Source organism: Ambystoma mexicanum, chromosome 6q, assembly GCF_040938575.1.
Source record: "Ambystoma mexicanum isolate Mex_15411 chromosome 6q, UKY_AmexF1_1, whole genome shotgun sequence".
In the NCBI taxonomy this organism is placed as follows: Eukaryota; Metazoa; Chordata; class Amphibia; order Caudata; family Ambystomatidae; genus Ambystoma; species Ambystoma mexicanum.
Window position 1 is genome coordinate 1,610,344,887 of NC_090937.1, and position 23,606 is coordinate 1,610,368,492.

The window sequence follows — 23,606 nt, forward strand, 5'->3', positions numbered from 1 at the left end:
TCAAGCAACAACATTCGCTTCGAACCAAAACCATACAATAAAAGAACATTCAGAGGATCATCCTTCTCTCGCCGGGCAGCAATAACCTGGAATCACCTGCCAAAAACTTACGAAACACAAAGGATCACCTGGAATTCAGAAGACTCCCCAAAACTTGGCTCTTTGCCCCAGAAACAGGAGAAAATGACTAGAAAGCATAGACCCAACGGGAAACAATAATTCCAGAGAGGAATCCATGACCCCAAAGTTAATGTTTCCTAACCAGAAGATGGGGGGTCACCCCGACCACCCATGTCCACATACCGCTAATCCATAGAGGAAACCTAGGTAGCTAAGATCCCCATATGGGATGGGCAGGGAGGGACCAGAATCCTTTTACCTAAACATCCTCAACCCAGGGTGGGGGTTTACGCCGTCATAAGCCAGGTACACATACCACTAGAGAAACACAGAGGAAAACTGTCCCTGCTCAACAGGCCCGCCAACTAGGCGAACAATTTACAATTCCAAGCACACAGGATAATCATAGATGTTGAGCACAGAAACGCAAAGACAAAGAGGTAAGAAAAAACCTGCTAACCCAATTTCCAACTTTCCTCATACACTTTTCATGCAGCAACTGACACAACCACCTCTCGGCACAGCAATCCTCATGCACTTCACCACATCGCAACAACAGACTAACAACACATAACCTGGCACAACAGACCCTGGGAATTCGCACAGACCTGATAACTGCACTGAAACTGCCAACAGGACATCACAAATCTCACTTTCCTATTCCCACTACACTCTACTAGCCCCACACCACCCTATCTTCACATTGTCCTTTTCAGATCCGCCAGAGCGCCTGGGGTCCACTCCGGTGGTGAGGGTGCGTGGTACAGATACCTTTTACATTAACGTGTGTGATCCGTTAAGTAGGGTTCATTGTGATGCACCATATTTTGAGAACAGGCCCTTTGGGGAAAGTGTAATTCTGAAACCAAACAAGAATGCACAGTGAGATCCTGTATTGGACAGTGGCAACCAGAAGAATCCAAGAATGTGTTGCTCTGATTAAACGCGGAAGAATTTAGAAATTATGGGAAGCACAAAACTAAACAAAGGTTAGCTTTGTTCTGACATGTTCTAGGCTTTGATGTAAACACTGTATCCTCTCATCTGAATTCTGCGGTTATCACATGTGTATATGGATGATGTTCATGGTTAGAAATACTTTAATGTTAGGGTGAGTTATGATATGAGAAATGGAATGAACACCAAGGCCAGTGTTCAATCTGTACTTTGTGGTTTAAGCATACAACTCTTTTATCACAGGCATATTTGCCAAATATAAAATGATCCGTGCTCTGCTTTATTCAAATCAGCCATAAAACCTTTGTAGTGCTATTTGTCCCGCCCCCTTCATCATGGGTGTATTTCCAATTACAATTGGTGTGTGACGACTTGGAATGACAACCGCGGATCAGAAAACAATGTATATACGTATCCTAGGTTTTGATAATGTGATTTGCAGAGTAAGACAAGTGTGATGTTCTTATTGTGACTACTATATATACTGAGAGCAAACATTATAAATGAACATTCTGGAACTTTAAAAAGAGACAATTTACAGGATAAGTCCAAGTAGACAAAATGTCCTTGTTTAATAGTTTCTTTTGCCGACTACACCTTTCTGCTTCTTAAAAGGTCCTTCCTTCTTGGAATAAAATGCGCTCAGCTTAAAAGAAGGAAAGGGAAACATTCCTAATGTGACTGCAACATCAACTGGAAGGGATCATTAGAAATTAGCATAGCAAAATATGAAAACTAGCCACTTTACAATGTTCGTGCCGAGAGTAGACATGATGCTGTGTCTAGAGTCATGCTCTAAAGCAATGATCTTTTTCTCCTGTGAACCCCTTACAATGTGTGAGGAGCCTCACCCTTCCCACATAGAGCCTGTCCACATCCCTTTTACCCCCTCCACATGGGTGGGGCACAGGGAGGAAGAGGACACAGCGTAAGAGAGCGAGAGAGGGAGAGAGAGGGAGGGAGAAATAGAGAGGGAGGGAGAGAGAGAGAAAGGTAGGGAAGACACAAACGTAGAGAGATGGCGAGGGAGAGACAGGAGAGGGAGAAAGAGAGAGGAGAGAGAAAGTGGGTGGTGAAAGAGAGAGAGAGAACGAGAGAGGGATAGATAGGTAAAGAGAGAGAGAGAGAGAGAGAGAGAGAGAGAGAGGGTGGCGGTAGAGAGAGAGAGGGGGTAGTGAGAGGGGGGAGGTAAAGAGAGGTAGAAAAGAGGCATAGGTAGAGAGAGGGAGACGGAGAGAGAGGGGAGTGGGAGAAAGAGAGGGGGAGGAGGGAGAACGTGGAGGGTGATAGAGAGAGGGAGAGAGAGAGAGAGAAAAGGTAGAGAGAGAGAGAGAGGTAGAGAGAGATGGGGGAGTGAGGGAGAGAGAGAGAGGAGAGAGAAAGTGGGGTGTAGAGCGCACAAGAGAGATAGATAGGTAGAGTGAGAGGGGGGAGGTAGAGAGAGAGAGAAAGGCAGCGAGAGAGGGGGGAGGTAGAGAGAGAGGTGGAGGGGGCGCGGGGAGAGAGAGAGGGATATACAGATAGGGAAGATAGATAGGTAGATAGTGGAGAGGGAGAGGCAGAGAGAAATATCTTCCCTCTCGAGCTCTTCACTCATCCACCTCCAACTCCCTCAGGGTCAGTCGCTTCTCCAAGCAACGGGTGGTAGATCTCTTTCCTCTGCTGGGGCCTCCCTCTGGAACAGCCTCCCTGCCTCCCTGAAACTTGAGGAGAACCATCTCTGGTTCCGGAAGCACCTCAAAACCTTTCTCTTTGCTTCTGCTTGTACTCCTCCACTCCCCTGCTGACTTCCTGGCTCATACTGTTGGGTGTCCTGACCCCCGTTTAAGCTATCATGCTGCAACATTTGGTGCTGTGGGCTTAGAAAATTCAAGATGGCGGAAAACCCACATGTGCGCCGAAATCCAGGAAAGCTGCGCAGTTTGTGCGCCCACCAAAATGGTTGCCTCACTTGCCACCCACCAGTGCGAGAATGAAAGGCCGGGTTGCCATGAGGGAAATGGGTTGCCAAAGGAAAAACAGTAGCGCCGGTTAGCTTCAAAGCGCTTTAAAACCACCATTGGACTACCCGCACAGTAGTCTGAAACCATTGGGAATGGAAATGCTGATTGCCAAATGCAACCTAGAATTGTGGGGAATTCATTTCTTAAATCCCAAAAATGGGTGCAGTACCAGTACTCACCACTATCCAAAAGCCGGCGTTTTAAACCACTCTGTTTCCCTGAAGGCAAGTCAAAATGCCTATTTTCAAACATTGCAATATGTGCAAAATATTTAATGAACACCAGCAGACATTTGGCAGAATGGAGTTTTGTGTGCCTACAAAATCTGGGAAATGAAGATCATAAGACAAGGTTTATAACAAAACTGGCTGAGCTATGGAGTCAGCAGTTTAAGTTGCACTGGATTTAAAGACACTAAAATCGAAAATGTTTAAATTGACTGAGTGACCTACTTTTGAGTATCACATAGGTTGCAATTGTTTAAATGTCATAGTTTTAAACTTAGAATCAGCCTTCTAGCTGCATATGTGAAAATGTTTAGTTTTATTTGAATGCAGGAACTGGGGAACAAAAAGTGACATTTTATCTGAAACCTGGCTTAAGGAACTGAATTCTGCCTGGCAACTACCCCCATCAGGAGGGAAACTTGAGTCCCCACTGTGTTCCCAGGCCAACCTTCCTTTTGCTGCCCACACTAAGGATATGCCATCTATCTGATAATTGAATTATCTGTGCTCTGCAGGAGAGTGAACAAAGCCCTCTTCACTCAGGCAAAGGTTTTTATTACGCAGTCGTAAAATGTAGCTTCCTCTTGGCAGGAGCTGGGAGGGGCACTGCCTGTGAGAGCAAGCTGGCTTGGCAGAACTGGAAAGACCAGTATTTCTACCTTGTGCTGAGAGGAAACCACACCCCTTTGTAGCCAGAATATTGTTTAGAAAAAGATGAATAACTCATAGTACGGACATGTGAAAATTTTATAAATGACACCATAATTCTTGTGATTTTTCTGCCCACATTTTAAGAGGTTTTTCGACCCGGTGGCGTGTTCAGGGGGGTTTTAGCGGAAAAGTGGATATTACTCTAAATGTATGCATGTTAAAAATCTGAAACTTCATCAGTTAATGTCCCTACTCCCTGCGCACATGTATGTAAAGTTGGGTCAATGTCAGAAATTGAAAAATCAGTTAAAAAGTGAAATATGTGCCATTTCTGAATGCAAGCTCCCAGGAAGAGCAGAGTTTGAACAGGGGATACCTCCTGTAATGCATGATGGGTGCATATGATTTTAAAACAATATGTACCTCTGCAAATATGTATTTGTTTCAAATCTAGATTTGTGTGTAAGTTGACAGGAGGAGTGGACTTTCTGCAGGCTGTAAAATGACATCACGCTGACTCACAGTTCATTCACCAATCAAATGAGAAATGGAAGTTTGACCAATTAGAAGCTGAGAGAGAGGTAGGGTCAGTGATGCTAGAACACACCCACATTCTAAACACATAAAAGCAGACAGACAGGACAGATAGGGACCTTCCAAATCCATCTGCAGCGGGACGCTCTGCCGGAAAAATCCATACTTTACCTCCATCAACCTCCAGAAAGCCAAACGAGAGACTTCAATCTATCCAGAACTAGAGACCAGACCAGAGGGAGAAAGCAGTTCTGTACCCAGAGAGAAAGCAGTGCTGTGCCCAGAGAGAGACCCGAGCCCAGTCCAAAACCCTGACCAGATCCATGGCGAGGCCCATTTTACTCAAGAATATAGTGTGAGTACCTAGAAAACTGTGCAGAACCAATCTCTTAGTTAAAATAATATAATTCAATCTATTTAATCTAAGTAGAACTGCCTCCTAACTGTCACCTGTCATTTGTAAAGCTGTCACTTGTCATTTTCTAGTCGCAAGCTGCACTTGTCTTTTTGAACTTTAAAATTTCAAATCTGAAAAACGACCTTTATTTAATCGCTCATATCTCCGCAACCGTTTGTGCTAGAGACTTGCAGTAACTTTCATTTTGAAGCTGAGATCCTAGGCTTTCCTAGGACCCCAAAACGATAGAGATAGTCCTTGTGGTTCCTCTGTAATAGCGCTCGGCGCATCCGCGAATTTTACCGCGATTTGCAATTTCTTCACATGTAAAAACTGCTGCTGTTTGCTTTCCATTTGCCAGAAATTCGTTTAACCTGCTAACTATCCCTGCATCATTGCTAGTGTGAGCCTGGACTAATATTAACTAGATACCACTCACCCTGAACCTCTGTAAGGGAATTAAAAGCGTTTCCAGCATATTTCTCATCCATTGCTAGCACATATCAAAGCATTTGGGCCTGTGTTTTCAAAACTCCTATCTGTGTTTTAAACTTCTGTTGTCTAAGCTTGCTGGATTGAACTGATTACATTGATTGCATTTCTGAGAACTGTGTGCTTTCCTCCCATTCCCTTGCATTGCATAAAGAGGGGGGGAGTGAATAGCCAGAGAAAAGTGATTACATTGTTTGGTTGAAATCATATTGAATATTTTCTGTACTGCATTCATTGAATATTGCATCCACCTGAGCTTACATAAAGCATCCTCTACCACATTATACTTTTGTTCCTATTTACCAGTGTGTTACCTTATCCATTCATGTCAACTCATTAGTGATTATAAGAAGTGTGCTAGTGCCAGATTCTCCGTTGTTGATCTTTATCATGTCAGATTAAGTGTGCTATTCAATTATTAATTTATTATAAAGTGTCATATATATATCTATTGTTTAAATTATCAAATAAACCTTTTAAACTTGCAAAACAGAACTACTTCTTGGCTCAGTGGGGTCAGGGGGATTCCAAGAGAGGGGTGTTATATAGGGGTAGTCATCCAGAACGCATGAACTGGACCTAAAGATATATCAATAAGGGTGTTCATTCAGTATTCTAGACTAGGCGTTAACTTAGCTGTAGTGCTGAATTGAATCCTCTTACAAAGTGGGGGCTCGAGCCGAGACGTTGGGTTAGATTTACCATTTGTGCAGCTTAATACAGTGTGCTAACTGACGGGATACATACATCCAGTCGGATCACCACGCTGCATTACGCTGTGAAGCATTCCTCAAAAGGGACACTCCCAGAAAAGTTCTGTTCTGCAAAACTAAAATACTAACTTCCGTAAGTCAGGACAGAGACCAATCTCTAGAATGACGACCTTGGTAGATATGAAAATAGCCAGAGAGCACTTCTTACACAAACTATTTGTGAGAGGTGAATGGACTCACCAGGACCAAACAGTCTGGTTGCAGGCCATCACGCAACAGGTCACTGAAACAGGGTCAGATATATATAGAGATCAGGGTCCATTACACGTGGCCCTGAGTGAACTATATATGGCTCCTAAGGCCAAAGATGAGCACGACAAGATTGTTAGGATAGCGGCATATTTATATTTATACATGGGAGCCATACAGAATAAATGTGCTGAAGGCCATGATCTGGCAAAAAGGCAACAGATGGCGTTAGAGAAGGCCCAATCTGATCTGGACTCTTCTGAGCAAAGGCTGCACAGAAGCCAGGAGTCAGAAAAGGACAGCAGACAGTACATCACTAAAATAAAGGAGGATATGGATGTGCTGCAAAAGGAAAAGTCAGAACAGGATACCAGATTTCTGGCCTTGCAGAAGGAACACCAAGAAGGTTTGGACTCCCTACTGCAAAGCCAGAAAAAGCTGGAGCAACAGCTAGACTTCAATAGGGCATGTGCTGAGCAGGTAGTCACCCTGCAAGGCCACCTAGATAGAGTGAAGGAGGAGAGCAATAAACTGATTCTGAAAGACCTGGATACCCAGGCAGAGTTTGATCAGGAGCGCCAGAAAGCTGGTGCCTTCCAAAGGCAAAGGGACGACCTGGCGGCACAAATGCAGGCTCTTAGTCAGGAAAGAGACGCCTTAGGCCAGGAAGTCTGCCATTTAAAAAGAAAAATGGAAGAAAATCACCTGGCCCACCAGGGGCTGGGTGATCTCCAAAAAGAAAACCAGAACTTGGTAGAGCACACCAGAAGGGTGGAAGATGCTCTAGCAAGAAAGGAGCAGGCCAATAGGGACATTGCCCAGGAGGTAAACCTCCTGCAGCAAAGACTGGCCCAGTTCTCCAGGACCAACCAGGAAGCACAGAGGGAGAATGAGGCCCTCTGTCAACACAATGATAGGCTCCAGCAACAGGTAGCGATGCAGGAGAAACTGATAGAGTCGAGTAAGGCCTTAACAGAGGAACTGAAAGCACAAATGCAGGCTCTTGCATTGCAACAGGGAGCAGGGGCGGATAGAGATGAGGTCCGCTGGGAAAGAGAGATTCCTGACCATAACCGCAGGAGCCCTAACACCAGGGGCCTTCATCTCCCCCAGTCCCTGGACTCTACCACCCCCATGTCCCCTGGCGCACATGAGCACAGGGCCGCAGGGATGGCAGATCACTATCCAGCTAAGAGTATGGGGCTCATAGGCCAGTACCACTCAGGAATGGAGGGGTGGGCATCCGGGTATGGGCACCCAAGTACAGTACAGTTCAATGGGGAACCCCAGGAGAGTAGGCCCATTAAGGGCATCCTGAAAACCTCTGCCAAGTTAGGTCAGTGGAGGGGGTACCCATCAAATCCTGGCAGCAAGGAGGAATCTGAAGACTCCTCTGAACAGCGCAGGACACAGGAGACCAGGTCCCCACATTCTGCCAGCCATTCCCAGGCTCGCAGAATCCGGGAAAACCTGGAAGAACAGACGGGAACCTCTGGGAGCAGTGCCTCTGAGTCCGAGGAAGAATGGACAAGGGTTACCCGAACCAAAAAGGCCAATAAGGCAAAAAGGGCCTTGCTTAAGGACCCCTTAAAGCAGATTAAGGCGATCAGGAGCGTCATCACGCCTTACCATAAGAACGCTAAGTATTCTGTTTGGGAGCACTTAGAGTTGTTTGAACAAATGATGGAGACTTTCCATTTGAAGGACAGCCAAAGCTGTATTCAATATGTAAAGTGGACATTCTCCCCGGAATACTCCAGTTTCTTTGCGGGGCTGGAGGACCAAAATCATTTAAGATGGTCCACATATAAGGCGGCCATCCTGAAACATTTTTCTGTTCACAGAAATCCTCAAGAGGCTCGCAAGGCGGCCTACAATTTGCAATGTGGGGAGGATCAGGCCCCACGAGAATTTGTGCAGGAGTTAAAGCGTGCTTTTGCGCAAACCACCAGAAGGGTGCGCACAGATAGTAGAGAGTTTGTCAATACGTTTTTCCATGCCTTGCCCAAATATATAATGACCCAGCTCGTGAGAGATTTTCATGAGAAAAGATCTTTAGACTGGGTCATTGAACAGGCTACCCGGATCTATGAGGTGCAGAAGCCCATAGAAAATAAAAGCAATGCCCAGAAAAACCCCAAAGCCAACAGCACCCCTGCTGCTGTCAAGGTGGCAGAGGTAAAGGTCACCCCCGTTTTGGATCTGGAGATGGGGGGGCCTAAAAACCTACCTGCACCTAATAATGCTAGGCCCAGAAGGTCCTCGGGCCAGTCACAGACAGGGAGCCAGGGAGGCAGCCCCACAAATGGGGTCCCTCGCTCTCCTGACTATGTAAGTCCTCGCTACAAAGGTAACAGACCCATCCTGGGTTATGTGTGGACTCCTCCAGCCCAAGGGGGGGGATCCAGCCAAGCACCTAACCCAGGGAACTTCCCTCCAAACTTCCCACCGGAGGGCAGAAATTTACCAAACCCTGGGCAGAACTTTTTCCCCAGATATCCACCTGACTTTCAGCCCCAAAACCATCCATTCTTCTTTCCCCAATTCCCTGAGCCCAGACCACTGAATCCGGGAGAGGGGAGGCCAAGGGTGGAGGGGTACCCAAACCTTCCCAACCCGGGGTATTACCAGAGGAGGGACAGCTACCCTTCCCGGGATCAGCCCAGGGGAGAAAACACTGCCCCGTATCAGCCTGAGCGGGTTTCCCAGTTAGAGCGCCAGGTTCAAAACATGGCGCGGGATCTGGGTCACATACTGAGGGCTCAGCAGAACCCTCAGATGGGCGTGCCGGCGCAGAACGCACCCAACTCTGGACCTGGTGCTCCAGAACAATGACGGGGGCAGCACCCCGATAACTCACCGGTTCCCAGGGAGGAGGCACAAAGGGGAGGGGGGTGTAAAGCCTTAGAGGAAGCTTCCTTCCTCACTTGTAAACAGCCCCTGGAAACCCAGGAACCGGAAACAAAATCTCTTGCCCCTGAAAGTCTGCCTCCTAAGGAGCAGAGGGGGGGTAGGAGAAACAAAAGACCCAAACAGACTCAGTTTGAGGAGGAGGTACAGATCTTCCGATTTGAGGGAGAGGGATCCTCAGAGGATCCTGAGAAAAGGATCTTCTCCTTCAGAGAGGGGGGAACTCCTCCCAAAGAAAAATGGGTCCCTAGGAATGCAAATCCAGACTGGGGAGATGTGGAGACTGAGCTACCGCCGCCCACCATCTCATCCCAGAACCAACAGCAAGAAAATCCCCGGGTTCAAACCCATACTGGGGACTGCCTCCAAAAAGGGGGGGGCGGCCCAGAACCGGAGCCAGGGGAACCCACAATGGCTCTGATCTCCAGTTGCCAAATTTTTCTTTCAGATTCCCAAGGCTCTCCACAGAATTCTGCCCAAATCTCTTCGCTAGCGATGTCCAAAACCAGAAAATTAGCCCACCAGTTGTCCAAAAATGTACATTATCTGTGCCCCCTTGAGGAGAAGGAGGGAAGATATTATGCCCCGGTACAAGTACAGGGGCAGGGTACAATCTCGGCACTGGTGGACACTGGATCTCAAGCTACCCTTCTGTCCAGAAGGGCCTTTGACGAACTGAATGCAGGAAGGGGAGAGAATTACCAAATTCCTCTCACCTCTCTTCCTGGACAACTGCAGAACTTTGACGGGAAGGAAATTCCCGTCGAGGGGACGGCAGACTTGGACATTAAGATCGGGCGACACAAGTTGAAACACCCGGTCATAGTTGTGACCCCAGAGGGCACCCCTTGTTTACTAGGGAATGACCTCCTGAGAAGGTTGTCACCCCTAATAGATTGCGTAAACAAGGTCCTCTGGACCCAGACTAGCCGACCAATAAAATTAAAACAGAGTGTCAACCATGTTAGTCTAAACGGCACATGCCACATGGTTGAACAAAAATCTGACCAAGTAGAATTTCACTTCCAGAACAACCAAATTCCAGACGTGACAGTAATAGCAGTAGGACAACAGACTGGTGATGGAGGGTCCTCTCTATTTCTGAAAATCAACCTTCCTTCCAGTCTAAAGTGGTACTCCACGCTGGAAGGAAACACTCTGAAATTCTATACCAATCCACAATCTGAAACTCCCACTCCTATAGTCCAGAAAGATGTGAAATCAGCTCAGAGCCTGGCTGATATTCAGCAAATTGGAGAGCAGTTGTTCATCCCTGTTCAGTTAAATGATGGGAAGGACTCTGTTCTCGCTCGAGTGTGTGTGAACAACGGTAAGAGCTTCATCAGCGAAGCCATGTTCCGCCAACTCCCAAAAGATCCAGCCATTCCCACCTTCAAACTGATAGACAAATGGGAAATGGACCTGGAAGCACCTAATTCCAAACATCTCCTGCCAAGCAGGTGTATGCTCAAAATCTCCATTGGCAACAAGAGCATAGTCCATAATTGTTGGGTCGTGCGAGACGTCACTGCCGCCTTTTACTTAGGCAGTGACATTCTCAATCGCTTTGCCATTAGTTTGGACCTAATAAACTTCAAAGCTTGGTCCCGATTAGCGGATAATCCCATGGGCTTTGATGATCCAGAAAAAGCATTTAGGTCAGCTCAATTGCTACCTTATGCAGTTGAAATTCAGGTTAAAGAGGAAGTCACCATCCCGGAAAGGACCCGACAATTCTCCCTGGAAGTGAAAGTCAAAAGGGGACAAGAATTGAAAAACCCTGATGCTTACATACATCTAAATGCTTCTCTCCAACAGCAAGGGTTGGGGGTAAACCCAACACCATTAGTCAACATAGAACATGACACCATTCCAATAGAGGTGGATAACAGCGACTTAAAGAGTATTACTCTAGCCGCAGGCACCATTATTGGAATGGCGGTTGATGACCGACATTTCTCCATTGATCTTGTAAATGATCTGTTAGGACCAATCCCCAAGGACTGTGTTGACAGTGACAGTGAGGACAATACAACACCAGACAGGATTTTCACCCGGCATGGGGGGAACTTCCTGGTGTACACTTCCTGCCCCTATGGTAAGGAAGATGTGACGTGTGACTTCAGGAGGGATGAGGTGATCTTCCAGGTACATGAGGGCTGCCTTTCCCACCTGAAGCCTCCGGTCCAAATCAGCACTCTGACCAGGGACTTCTCCACCCAGCTGGAGGAGGCCGCGGAAATAGCCAAACCAGAAGTCTTTCCAGGCTTCAGGCAGATGGTGGAGGAGAGAGTCAACCTAGCTGATGCCTGTGTGACTCTGGAACAAAAGCAAAAGTTGAAACAAGTTTTCTTGGATTTCCAAGATCTCTTTGCGATAGACTCATATGACTGTGGTCGCACTGACATCCACACAACAACAATCCCCACGGACCCTGGCATGACTCCTGTGTTTGTGAAGCAATATCGCTTGCCTCTCGCATCAATGGAATCCCTTACTGAAATAATTAAGAACCTTGAGTCCCGGGGAATAATCCGTCCCGTCCACAGCACCTTCAATAATCCGGTGCTGGGAATATTGAAGCCAAACGGCCAGTGGAGACTCTGCGCCGACCTTAGGGAGCTCAACAAACGGGTCCATACTTCCCGATGGCCTCTGCCCTACATTGACCAAGGGCTGGCCCAGATCCAGGGGTCACAGGTATTCACTGCAATAGACCTGACCAATGGATACTGGACTGTGCCTGTCAGTAGGGAGGACCAATACAAGCTGGCTTTTACCTTTGGGGGCCAGCAGTACACCTGGACCCGGACTCCCTTCGGATACCTCAACTCCGGCAATGAATTCAATATTTTCCTACATAAGGCCATGCCCGACCTGGGTGCGAGGGGTAACCTGGCTTATGTAGATGATGTCCTCATCAAAAGTTCATCTGTGGAGGAACATATAGCGGAGATCCGTTATGTTCTGACACAGTTGAGGGCCGCCGGAGCAAAACTTTCCTTTCAGAAAGCACAGTGGTGTAGAACCCGTGTTAATTTCTTGGGGCATGAGATTACTCCTCAGGGTCTCTGTCCCCAGGAAAAGAAAGTGGAAGCACTTCAGAAACTGAAAGACCCCACAACTCTGCGGGAACTAAGGAGCCTCCTTGGACTGACTAATTACAGCAGAAAGTTCATTGAGGGCTACGCAGAGATCACCAGACCCCTGATTCATCTCCTGAAGGGGGGGGTCAAGTGGGAATGGGGTCCAGAACAAGCCGAGGCCGTAAAACAACTCAAAAGAAGCCTCTCACAAGCGCCTTGCCTAGCTTACCCGGTCAGAAACAAGGAGTTCTTCCTGGAGACAGGGTTCTCTAATACGTGCTTGACGGCAGTATTATATCAAAAGCATGACAAGGTCAATAAAGTAATCTCCTATGCGAGCAAAACTTTATCCTCGGTGGAGGAAAAATTCAACGATTGTGAGAAGGCACTCCTGGCAACGGTGTGGGCATTGAAGAATTACCGCCCGTTTATCCAGGGGGAACACATCATAGTGGAGACTCCACACCAGCCTCTGCAATATCTCCAAAGTGACAGAATCCGGGCCGGAAATGTGAGTAATTCCCGAATTACTTCCTGGATTCTGTCAATGCAAGGCTTTCCTGTGGAGGTCAGATATGGCCAAAACAAGAAGAGTCCCCTCGCGCAAGGTCTGGCTGACTTGCATGATTGTGCCAGAGAAAACTGTCTCGAGGACGAAAGTCTAAAAATAAAGGACAACATGGAGGCATACCTTAATTCCCCCCACAAAGTCTTTGAAGAGGACAAGTGTGAGGGAATGCCCACTGTCTATGTGGATGGATGCTCTTACCATGTTGACAACGACGGGGAGAAAGAACTGGTGGCCGGCGTAGGGAATGCATGGGTGAATGAGTCCCCAGAACCCTCCGCTGGATACAAAATTGGTCCCCGAAGTAGTCAGGTGGCAGAATTGATGGCAGTGCATCAGGCCATCCTCACTGCTGTCCAGCATCAACTCCACGAACTGGTCGTAATCACAGATTCGGATTATGTACGGAACGGGTTCGTGGAGCACCTGGTTAATTGGAAAACCAGAGGCATGTTATGTGCTAACAACAAACCCTTGAAACATGGGAAGTTGATCCAAAACATTGATGATCTGGTCACATCGAATGGGATGACCATCTACTGGAAAAAGATCAAGGGTCATTCCAAAGTAGAGGGACCAGACAAAACTGGAAATGACTTAGCTGATCAGCTGGTCGAAACCGGGGCCATCCAAGGGGATCTAATTGAGATTGAGTCCCTGTTGGGGGAAATCCAGGTCACTGCCATCACTAGGTCCCAGACAAATGCTCACAACGACCTTTCAATTGTACAATGGAGTAAGGAGACCCCTGATGCTGATTTGATTACCGCTCAGAAGGGGGATCCAATTATTGGTAAATTTTACCAGCACCTTGAGGACCCTGAGAACTTTCCCCTGACGGATACCGATTACATTGGGAAAGAGGACCTAAGAGTGTTGATGAAATGTCCAAAAATGTTCCGGATTAAAGACGGTTTGCTGGTAAGGAAATCCAAAGCTGGCCACGATCAGTGGGTGGTTCCTACCTCATTCCGAAGCCTGATGTTAAGTCACGCCCATGATGCGGCCACCGCCGGTCATAGGGGGTTTCACACAACATTGGAAATCTTAAGAGAGGTTGCATACTGGCCACACATGGGCCAGGACCTCAACCAATATTTGAAGGGTTGTCTTGTGTGTGCACAATTTCAGCCGACATCCCTCACACACCGGGCGCCTTTACAAAAGAGGGGAATGACACTGCCATGGTCAGATTTACAAATCGACTTTGTAGGCCCTGTGATTCGCTCGGCTAGGGGGAATAAGTACATGTTGACTGTGACATGCTTGTTTACCAAGTGGGTGGAATGTCTCCCAGCCCCAAATTGCAAGGCAGAAACTGCAGCTGCCTTGATGATTAACCACATCTTTTCCCGTTTTGGTCTACCTCAAAGGATTGAGTCAGACAGAGGTAGCCACTTCACCAGTGAAGTAATGACAAAGATGTGGGAGATACCGGGGGTCAAAAGGAAGTTGCATATTGCTTATCGGCCAGCTTCTTCTGGGGCAGTAGAGAGATATAACCGGACAATTGTGAGCATATTAAAGAAGTTTGTGGCAGATTCTGGGCCAAGTTGGGATATCCGATTACCTCTGGTCCTAATGGCTATCAGATCTACCCCTTCATCTGCAACCAAAATGTCACCATTTGAATTGATGACTGGGCGCAAGATGGTGCTTCCTCAGCATTTGCTCTATAGGACCCAAGAGCAGACACTGATAAATGCCTCCACTACTCATGAGTATGTAGAGAATTTAAGGAAACACCTCCAACATGCTTTTGCTTATGCTCAGCGGAATCTAGAAAGATCAGCTGATAGCATGAAGACCCACTATGACCTGAAAACTTCCAGGAAGGAATATCAGGTGGGAGACCGGGTCTATCTATACAACTTCCAAAGGAACCAGGCCAAGCAGCGCAAATTTTTGCCTACATGGAAAGGACCCTTTGAGATCGTCGATAAGATCTCCCCTGTGGCCTACAAGATCCGCATCCCCAAAGGCGGTTCGGCAGAGGGGGAAGACAAGTGGGTCCACATAAACCAGTTGAAATGTTGCCATCCCAGGCACACTCTGCAACAACTGGAGGAATCCTCTGGAATCCTAGCGGGTACTGTCTCAGACTAATTCAGTTCCAATCATAAAACATACCACATCTAGTCTCTAAAATATTGTGATTTGCATGAAACTGTCTCTTAGTTATACTGTTTTTATTTTTTCAAAATAAGAATGTAATGTTTCGTGATGATAAAATGCATATGCTGCCCCACTATCTCAACAGTGGTGGAAAAACGTCTATGAGTAGGTGTTGCCGCTCTTCCTTTGTCGTCCTAGGAGAAAGAAGACCTTGAGACTGGCCAAGGAGGACGATCCGGAGACCGGGAACGAAGATCCAATGGGCCCAGTGGACCGCCCAATACTCCCATCAGGACTGGCGAGGAGAACCGATCGATCAGTACCGGATGGAGAAGAAGATGCTGAACTGTGCCATCTACAGAAGAGGAAGAAGATTATGCGGACAGACCGGTGCGTGGGTCAAAACCCTTGTGCACCCGACTCCCCATCGACTCAAATTCAAAGTGTAGTCGCGTGGGGGGGCTTGTTGGGTGTCCTGACCCCCGTTTAAGCTATCATGCTGCAACATTTGGTGCTGTGGGCTTAGAAAATTCAAGATGGCGGAAAACCCACATGTGCGCCGAAATCCAGGAAAGCTGCGCAGTTTGTGCGCCCACCAAAATGGTTGCCTCACTTGCCACCCACCAGTGCGAGAATGGAAGGCCGGGTTGCCATGAGGGAAATGGGTTGCCAAAGGAAAAACAGTAGCGCCGGTTAGCTTCAAAGCGCTTTAAAACCACCATTGGACTACCCGCACAGTAGTCTGAAACCATTGGGAATGGAAATGCTGATTGCCAAATGCAACCTAGAATTGTGGGGAATTCATTTCTTAAATCCCAAAAATGGGTGCAGTACCAGTACTCACCACTATCCAAAAGCCGGCGTTTTAAACCACTCTGTTTCCCTGAAGGCAAGTCAAAATGCCTATTTTCAAACATTGCAATATGTGCAAAATATTTACTGAACACCAGCAGACATTTGGCAGAATGGAGTTTTGTGTGCCTACAAAATCTGGGAAATGAAGATCATAAGACAAGGTTTATAACAAAACTGGCTGAGCTATGGAGTCAGCAGTTTAAGTTGCACTGGATTTAAAGACACTAAAATCGAAAATGTTTAAATTGACTGAGTGACCTACTTTTGAGTATCACATAGGTTGCAATTGTTTAAATGTCATAGTTTTAAACTTAGAATCAGCCTTCTAGCTGCATATGTGAAAATGTTTCGTTTTATTTGAATGCAGGAACTGGGGAACAAAAAGTGACATTTTATCTGAAACCTGGCTTAAGGAACTGAATTCTGCCTGGCAACTACCCCCATCAGGAGGGAAACTTGAGTCACCACTGTGTTCCCAGGCCAACCTTCCTTTTGCTGCCCACACTAAGGATATGCCATCTATCTGATAATTGAATTATCTGTGCTCTGCAGGAGAGTGAACAAAGCCCTCTTCACTCAGGCAAAGGTTTTTATTACGCAGTCGTAAAATGTAGCTTCCTCTTGGCAGGAGCTGGGAGGGGCACTGCCTGTGAGAGCAAGCTGGCTTGGCAGAACTGGAAAGACCAGTATTTCTACCTTGTGCTGAGAGGAAACCACACCCCTTTGTAGCCAGAATATTGTTTAGAAAAAGATGAATAACTCATAGTACGGACATGTGAAAATTTTATAAATGACACCATAATTCTTGTGATTTTTCTGCCCACATTTTAAGAGGTTTTTCGACCCGGTGGCGTGTTCAGGGGGGTTTTAGCGGAAAAGTGGATATTACTCTAAATGTATGCATGTTAAAAATCTGAAACTTCATCAGTTAATGTCCCTACTCCCTGCGCACATGTATGTAAAGTTGGGTCAATGTCAGAAATTGAAAAATCAGTTAAAAAGTGAAATATGTGCCATTTCTGAATGCAAGCTCCCAGGAAGAGCAGAGTTTGAACAGGGGATACCTCCTGTAATGCATGATGGGTGCATATGATTTTAAAACAATATGTACCTCTGCAAATATGTATTTGTTTCAAATCTAGATTTGTGTGTAAGTTGACAGGAGGAGTGGACTTTCTGCAGGCTGTAAAATGACATCACGCTGACTCACAGTTCATTCACCAATCAAATGAGAAATGGAAGTTTGACCAATTAGAAGCTGAGAGAGAGGTAGGGTCAGTGATGCTAGAACACACCCACATTCTAAACACATAAAAGCAGACAGACAGGACAGATAGGGACCTTCCAAATCCATCTGCAGCGGGACGCTCTGCTCGAAAAATCCATACTTTACCTCCATCAACCTCCAGAAAGCCAAACTAGAGACTTCAATCTATCCAGAACTAGAGACCAGACCAGAGGGAGAAAGCAGTTCTGTACCCAGAGAGAAAGCAGTGCTGTGCCCAGAGAGAGACCCGAGCCCAGTCCAAAACCCTGACCAGATCCATGGCGAGGCCCATTTCACTCAAGAATATAGTGTGAGTACCTAGAAAACTGTGCAGAACCAATCTCTTAGTTAAAATAATATAATTCAATCTATTTAATCTAAGTAGAACTGCCTCCTAACTGTCACCTGTCATTTGTAAAGCTGTCACTTGTCATTTTCTAGTCGCAAGCTGCACTTGTCTTTTTGAACTTTAAAATTTCAAATCTGAAAAACGACCTTTATTTAATCGCTCATATCTCTGCAACCGTGTGTGCTAGAGACTTGCAGTAACTTTCATTTTGAAGCTGAGATCCTAGGCTTTCCTAGGACCCCAAAACGATAGAGATAGTCCTTGTGGTTCCTCTGTAATAGCGCTCGGCGCATCCGCGAATTTTACCGCGATTTGCAATTTCTTCACATGTAAAAACTGCTGCTGTTTGCTTTCCATTTGCCAGAAATTCGTTTAACCTGCTAACTATCCCTGCATCATTGCTAGTGTGAGCCTGGACTAATATTAACTAGATACCACTCACCCTGAACCTCTGTAAGGGAATTAAAAGCGTTTCCAGCATATTTCTCATCCATTGCTAGCACATATCAAAGCATTTGGGCCTGTGTTTTCAAAACTCCTATCTGTGTTTTAAACTTCTGTTGTCTAAGCTTGCTGGATTGAACTGATTACATTGATTGCATTTCTGAGAACTGTGTGCTTTCCTCCCATTCCCTTGCATTGCATAAAGAGGGGGGGAGTGAATAGCCAGAGAAAAGTGATTACATTGTTTGGTTGAAATCATATTGAGTATTTTCTGTACTGCATTCATTGAATATTGCATCCACCTGAGCTTACATAAAGCATCCTCTACCACATTATACTTTTGTTCCTATTTACCAGTGTGTTACCTTATCCATTCATGTCAACTCATTAGTGATTATAAGAAGTGTGCTAGTGCCAGATTCTCCGTTGTTGATCTTTATCATGTCAGATTAAGTGTGCTATTCAATTATTAATTTATTATAAAGTGTCATATATATATCTATTGTTTAAATTATCAAATAAACCTTTTAAACTTGCAAAACAGAACTACTTCTTGGCTCAGTGGGGTCAGGGGGATTCCAAGAGAGGGGTGTTATATAGGGGTAGTCATCCAGAACGCATGAACTGGACCTAAAGATATATCAATAAGGGTTTTCATTCAGTATTCTAGACTAGGCGTTAATTTAGCTGTAGTGCTGAATTGAATCCTCTTACAATACTGATTCTGCGTTGGTCACCTGGCCACCCTCTGATCTTGGGCCCAGGTCCCCTCCCCCGCCAGTTGCACACATGTACTGCCTTCCTGGCAACCCCTGCACTTGGGGACTGTTTTCTGTATCCCTACAGTCCCACAACCAGCACTTGACACATGATGTCTGCACTTACCCTTGCACTTGCCACCAGCTGGCCGTACTTTTACTTATTGTTATTTATTCTATTATCCCATGTACTGCACTGTCCCCTCCCCTGGCCCCTAACATACTTTCCTCTCCCCCTTCCCATGCACTTGCGCAATCTGAATGTCACCTGGCCTAGTAGGATCGTTGTCTGTCTTCCCTGCGCCCCCCCCTTGCCTTGTCACGCCTTGAAACACTTGTGTATAGGCGCGTTATAAATGCCATATCATATCATATCATATCAGAGAGGTGGAGAGGGAGGGGAGAGAAAAAGTGAGGGGTAGAGAGAAAGCGCTTGAGAGAGATTGGTAGGGAGAGAGGGGGAGGTAGAGGGAGATAGGTAGAGAGAGAGGGGGAGGTAGAGAGAGGGAGAGCGAGACAGAGGACAAGGGGAGAGAGAGAGAGGAGAGATGAAGTGGGTGGTGACAGAGAGAGCGAGAGAGCGAGGAAGTGGGAGGGAGAGAGGGGTAGAGAGAAGGGGGCAGGGAGAGAGAGGGGTAGGGAAGAGACATATGTAGAGAGGGAGAGGGAGGGAGGGAGGAGAGTGGGAGAGAGAGGAGAGTGGAAGAGAGAGAGGGAGGTGAGAGAAAGTGGAGGGTGATGGCGAGAGAGAGAGGGGGAAGAGTGAGGGAGAGAGAGAAGAGAGGGAGGGAGAGAGAGAGGAGAGAGAAAGTGGGGAGGAGAGAGAGCATGAGAGAGATAGATAGGTAGAGAGAGAGGGGGAGGTGAAGAGAGAGCTAGATAGGTAGTGAGAGAGGGGGAAGGTAGAGAGCGGGGTGGAGAGGGCCGAGGGAGAGAGAGGGAGAGACAGGCAGGTAAGAGAGATAGGTAGATAGTGGAGAGGGAGAGGCAGAGAGAAGAGAGGGGAGAGCGAGAGGTGGAGAGGTAGTTAGAGGCGAAAGAGAGAGTGGGTAGAGAGCAGATAGAGAGAGAGAGAGGGGGGAAAGAGATGGGGCAGAGAGAGTGGGGAGAGAGAGGGGTAGGGAGGGGAGAGAGCGAGAGAGTGATAGAGAGAGGACAGGGTGAGAGGGAGAGAGGGGGAGTGATAGAGAGGGAGAGAGATAGGTATAGGAGAGGGAAAGAGTGGGAGGGAGGGAGAGAGAGGAGAGGGAGAGGCGGACATAGGGAGAGAGAGAGGGGGGGGTCAGTGAGGGGGAGAGAGAGAGGAGAGGGAGAGGTAGAGAGGGAGAGGTGGACAGAGGGAGAGAGAGGAAGGAGAGTGAGAGGGAGAGAGAGAGAAAGAGAGGGGGGGAGAGAGTGGGGGGTGGACTTGATCAGTACATGATACGCCAGGTACAGCTACTTGCTTATTCTTTCTGTATTAACTTTGGTAACTCTGGAATAGTTTGCCGTGCCAATATATTAATTCTAATTTTAAATTTGATTCTCTTCTCCTTCCCCTTTTTATCCCTGACCCATTCGCCTGTTTTTCATCCAATGCAGTGGAGAGAGAACTATTCCTCATCCCCAGACTGGAGAGTTGTAATTATCTGGAAAGCGAGTGTGGAAAAGAAGGATCTTCCCAGAAGTCCACTGCTGTCTCTCTCCTGAGACCCACGTGGTGTCTCCATCCAGGTATATGGTGATTTCTGTTTCTATGCAAACATGGCTGCAGTTTAAGAATCCGTAAAATGACCAGGGCTAACATTATCCATTATCTGGATTTCTTTTAGTGACCTGCATACAATGCACCTTCACAGGATTGAATCCTGACAGGCCCTTCCTTCATCTCTGTATGAGTGATAGACTGAATACAATCACACTGGGTACTGGCAACTCCCATAATTACAACACTTAGAATCATTGGCCATCTTGAATAGAAGGTTTTAAATCCATGTCATAGCACCATTATTATGCTAAGCTTTTAAATGAGTTCATCATCGGATGGCCTCTATCAGACTGTGGCTCACAGTGGTGGCTTGGCTCCTTGCCCTGTGTATGCGTGTATGCACGCACTGTTACTAAGCCCTATACCTAAAGCTAGAGGATGGAGCTGGGTTGGTCATAGGTGCCGGGGGGGGGGGGGGTCCACCACCCAGTCCGTGATGCAGACCCTGGAGGAGGTTTATAGTGGATCTCCTCCAGACCATTCCTAGCCTCACCAGTATTCTCTGCAGGAAGGCCTCCAGCGGGATAGGAACAGGGCCAAAGATACATCTGAGGAAAAGGGAAGGAGAAACCCAGGTGCTCTGTAGAAGCACTACAGCAGGGATCCACGAGGCAAGCCTCTCCTGTGGGAACAGTTTCTTTGCTCAAACACATGAGCGTTGCCCGAGTACTTCATGCAAATCATGCGTAGTACAGATTGCAGGGCTGTGAGATAATCTAAAAGGTGAAATTCTACCATTCAGGAAGAGATGGAGAGTCCTGCTCACTGTAGACTGTAGCCTACACACTATATCCTATGAAAGCAGAAGAGGCAGGTGTAGTACTGGTTATGAAACCACTGGGCAGAAAGCCTAGCCTGGCCATTGCCTCCAGCTGTGAAACCTATAGTCCTCACTTCTCTAACTGTTGGTGTTTCACACGGCTCATTCTTGGATTCACTCCTCTTTACACTCTACACCTCTGTTCTTGGGGTACTAATCTCCTACTTTGGGTTCTCGTACAAGCTTTTTGCAGACGACACTCAAATCTTCTCTTTTTCTGAACTCTCCTCTGATCTCTCTATCAACATTTCCAACACTCTCTCTGCCATTAAATATTCAATGGCTTTGCACTCTCTGATGTTAAACTCTACCAAAACTGTGGTGCTCTTCTTCCCTGCGAAAAGCTCTCTCTCATCTCCTCATCTGTCTATCCAGCTCTCACTTGACACTCTCTCCTACTCTACTTCAGCTGGAAACCTCAGCATCATCTATGACTCTTCTCACACCGTCTCGACTTTCATCTCCAAAACTGGGACAGCAGCTCCCCTCAACCTTCTAAGTATTAGGAAATCTGTTACCTCCTTCCTTTCAATACAGCCAAACATCTCTTAACCACTCTTGTCTTTTTTAAACTGGACTACTGTGCCAGTACCCTCTTTGGTCTGACCAACATTTCTGTCCTCTCGACAAGATCATTAACTTCCCTACCTGGACTCGTTTTGTACTCTCTCACTTCACACCTACTTCCTCGTACCGACACCAGCTGGATGGCTGGTGATGCAAAACAGGGCCAGATTTAAATTTCTTCTCCTGGTTCACAAATCTATCCACAGTCAGGCACCACTGTATCTATCCTCCTCTAGCCAACTCTACAAGCCTTCTCTGCCTCCTCAACTAACCTTGGGGCTCCTCGCCCTCCCTATGCTTCTTCTCACTTTCGCTCTTTCTCTCTTCCTGACACACTTGGATGGAATTATCTTCTCTCAGACATCCGAGAAACAGTCCACACAGATGTGTTCAAAGCCAAACTAAAAGCCAACCTCCTCACCCCCGAGTTACCTCTCATCTGCCTGCTAGCTAACATTTTTCCCTCTCCTCTAACCGGCCTCTGTCCCTCACTTCCTCGGCTTCCACTCTATCACTTCACCCATCATGGTCACATCCCGAGCACAGTTTGCTATACTGACTACCTGCACTTAAAATGTTCTATGTTTGTTGTCCTGATCTATCTATGTACACTTACATATTGTCTCTGGAGACTGTTCCATTTACTCCCCTCCACAACCTGGCCAGGATGTCCCTAAAACTCAGTCCACTGTTAGAAGCTCACTAAGAACGTCCCGTCAAATATAATTTCTTATCTATCGTATGATCTTTTGTGATCATACGCTGATCTAGTGCGCGCTCTCTTTACCACTCTCTCTCTGTCTCTCCTTCTCTCTCCCTTTGTAACTGCCTCTCTCTCTGTCTCTCTCTCTCTGTCTCTCTCTCTCTCACACTCTATTCCTCTCCCTCCTCTCTCTCCTCTTTCTCTTTCCATCTCTGTGTGATCTCCCAGACAGGGGAGCAGCTTCCTCTGATGTCAGTGCTCAGATATCTCGCTTTATTTCTTTGTGGGTGAGAGCTACGTTGTCAGGTGGCCATTTGCTAAAGCTACCGCAGCAGGTGATGGTGTATTTTATACAGTCTCCACCCTCCATGATGCCACTTCAGGTTGATAGTCCTTGACACTGAATACCTTCATCCCGCATATTACCCTCAGACTAAGTACCTCATATTCTACCTGTCAGACTATTGAACGGTGTCTTCTGTTGCCACTGCTGTGCAATCTCCTAGACAGGGGACCAGCCTCCTCTGATGCCATCGCTGTGTGATCTCCAAGACAGGGGAGAAGCTTCCTCTAATGCCACCACTGAGCTCTCTCTCTCTCCCTTTCTTTGTTGACGAGAGCTACGTTGTCAGGTGGCCATTTGCTAAAGCTACCCCAGCCATTGCTGAATGCTGCCTGAACAGAGTCAGAAAAACAAATATCTTGGAATGATTCACTGATAAACGACTATCATTCCAAAATGGAGATTCCGTTGCACTCTTAATGGACTCTTTCGAGATAAACCGAAAGGGGAAGGTGAAAGTGACAACACCTGTGAGGGTTCAACCTTCTTTGCATAACATCAAAATGCAATATTAATATAAGAATTACCACAGGTCTTTATGCTTGACAAAAACATTTGTGACAAAAGGGTTCTATGCTTGAATCACTAAGTACGCAATGCACACTGGGCTTGCTGCTCGGTTCATTTTCACAGCTCTCTTACTCAAAGAAAGAATTTAATGAAAATGTAAGCATATATTCTTCTGACAGCTCATAGAATGGGTGCAACCTTTCACAGTTACAAAGTAAAAA

The 23,606-nt window shown here is 46.6% G+C and overlaps 1 protein-coding gene across 1 annotated transcript in view; it reads left to right on the forward strand.

Moving 5' to 3' along the window:
• The window catches only part of LOC138515663 (butyrophilin subfamily 2 member A2-like), a 149,935-nt gene that overhangs the window by 55,410 nt on the left and 70,919 nt on the right, over positions 1–23,606 (forward strand). Inside the window, exon 3 of the mRNA XM_069630346.1 lies at positions 20,277–20,408. Within this exon, the coding sequence (XP_069486447.1) occupies positions 20,277–20,408 (132 nt within the window). The remainder of the gene's footprint in view (positions 1–20,276; positions 20,409–23,606) is intronic.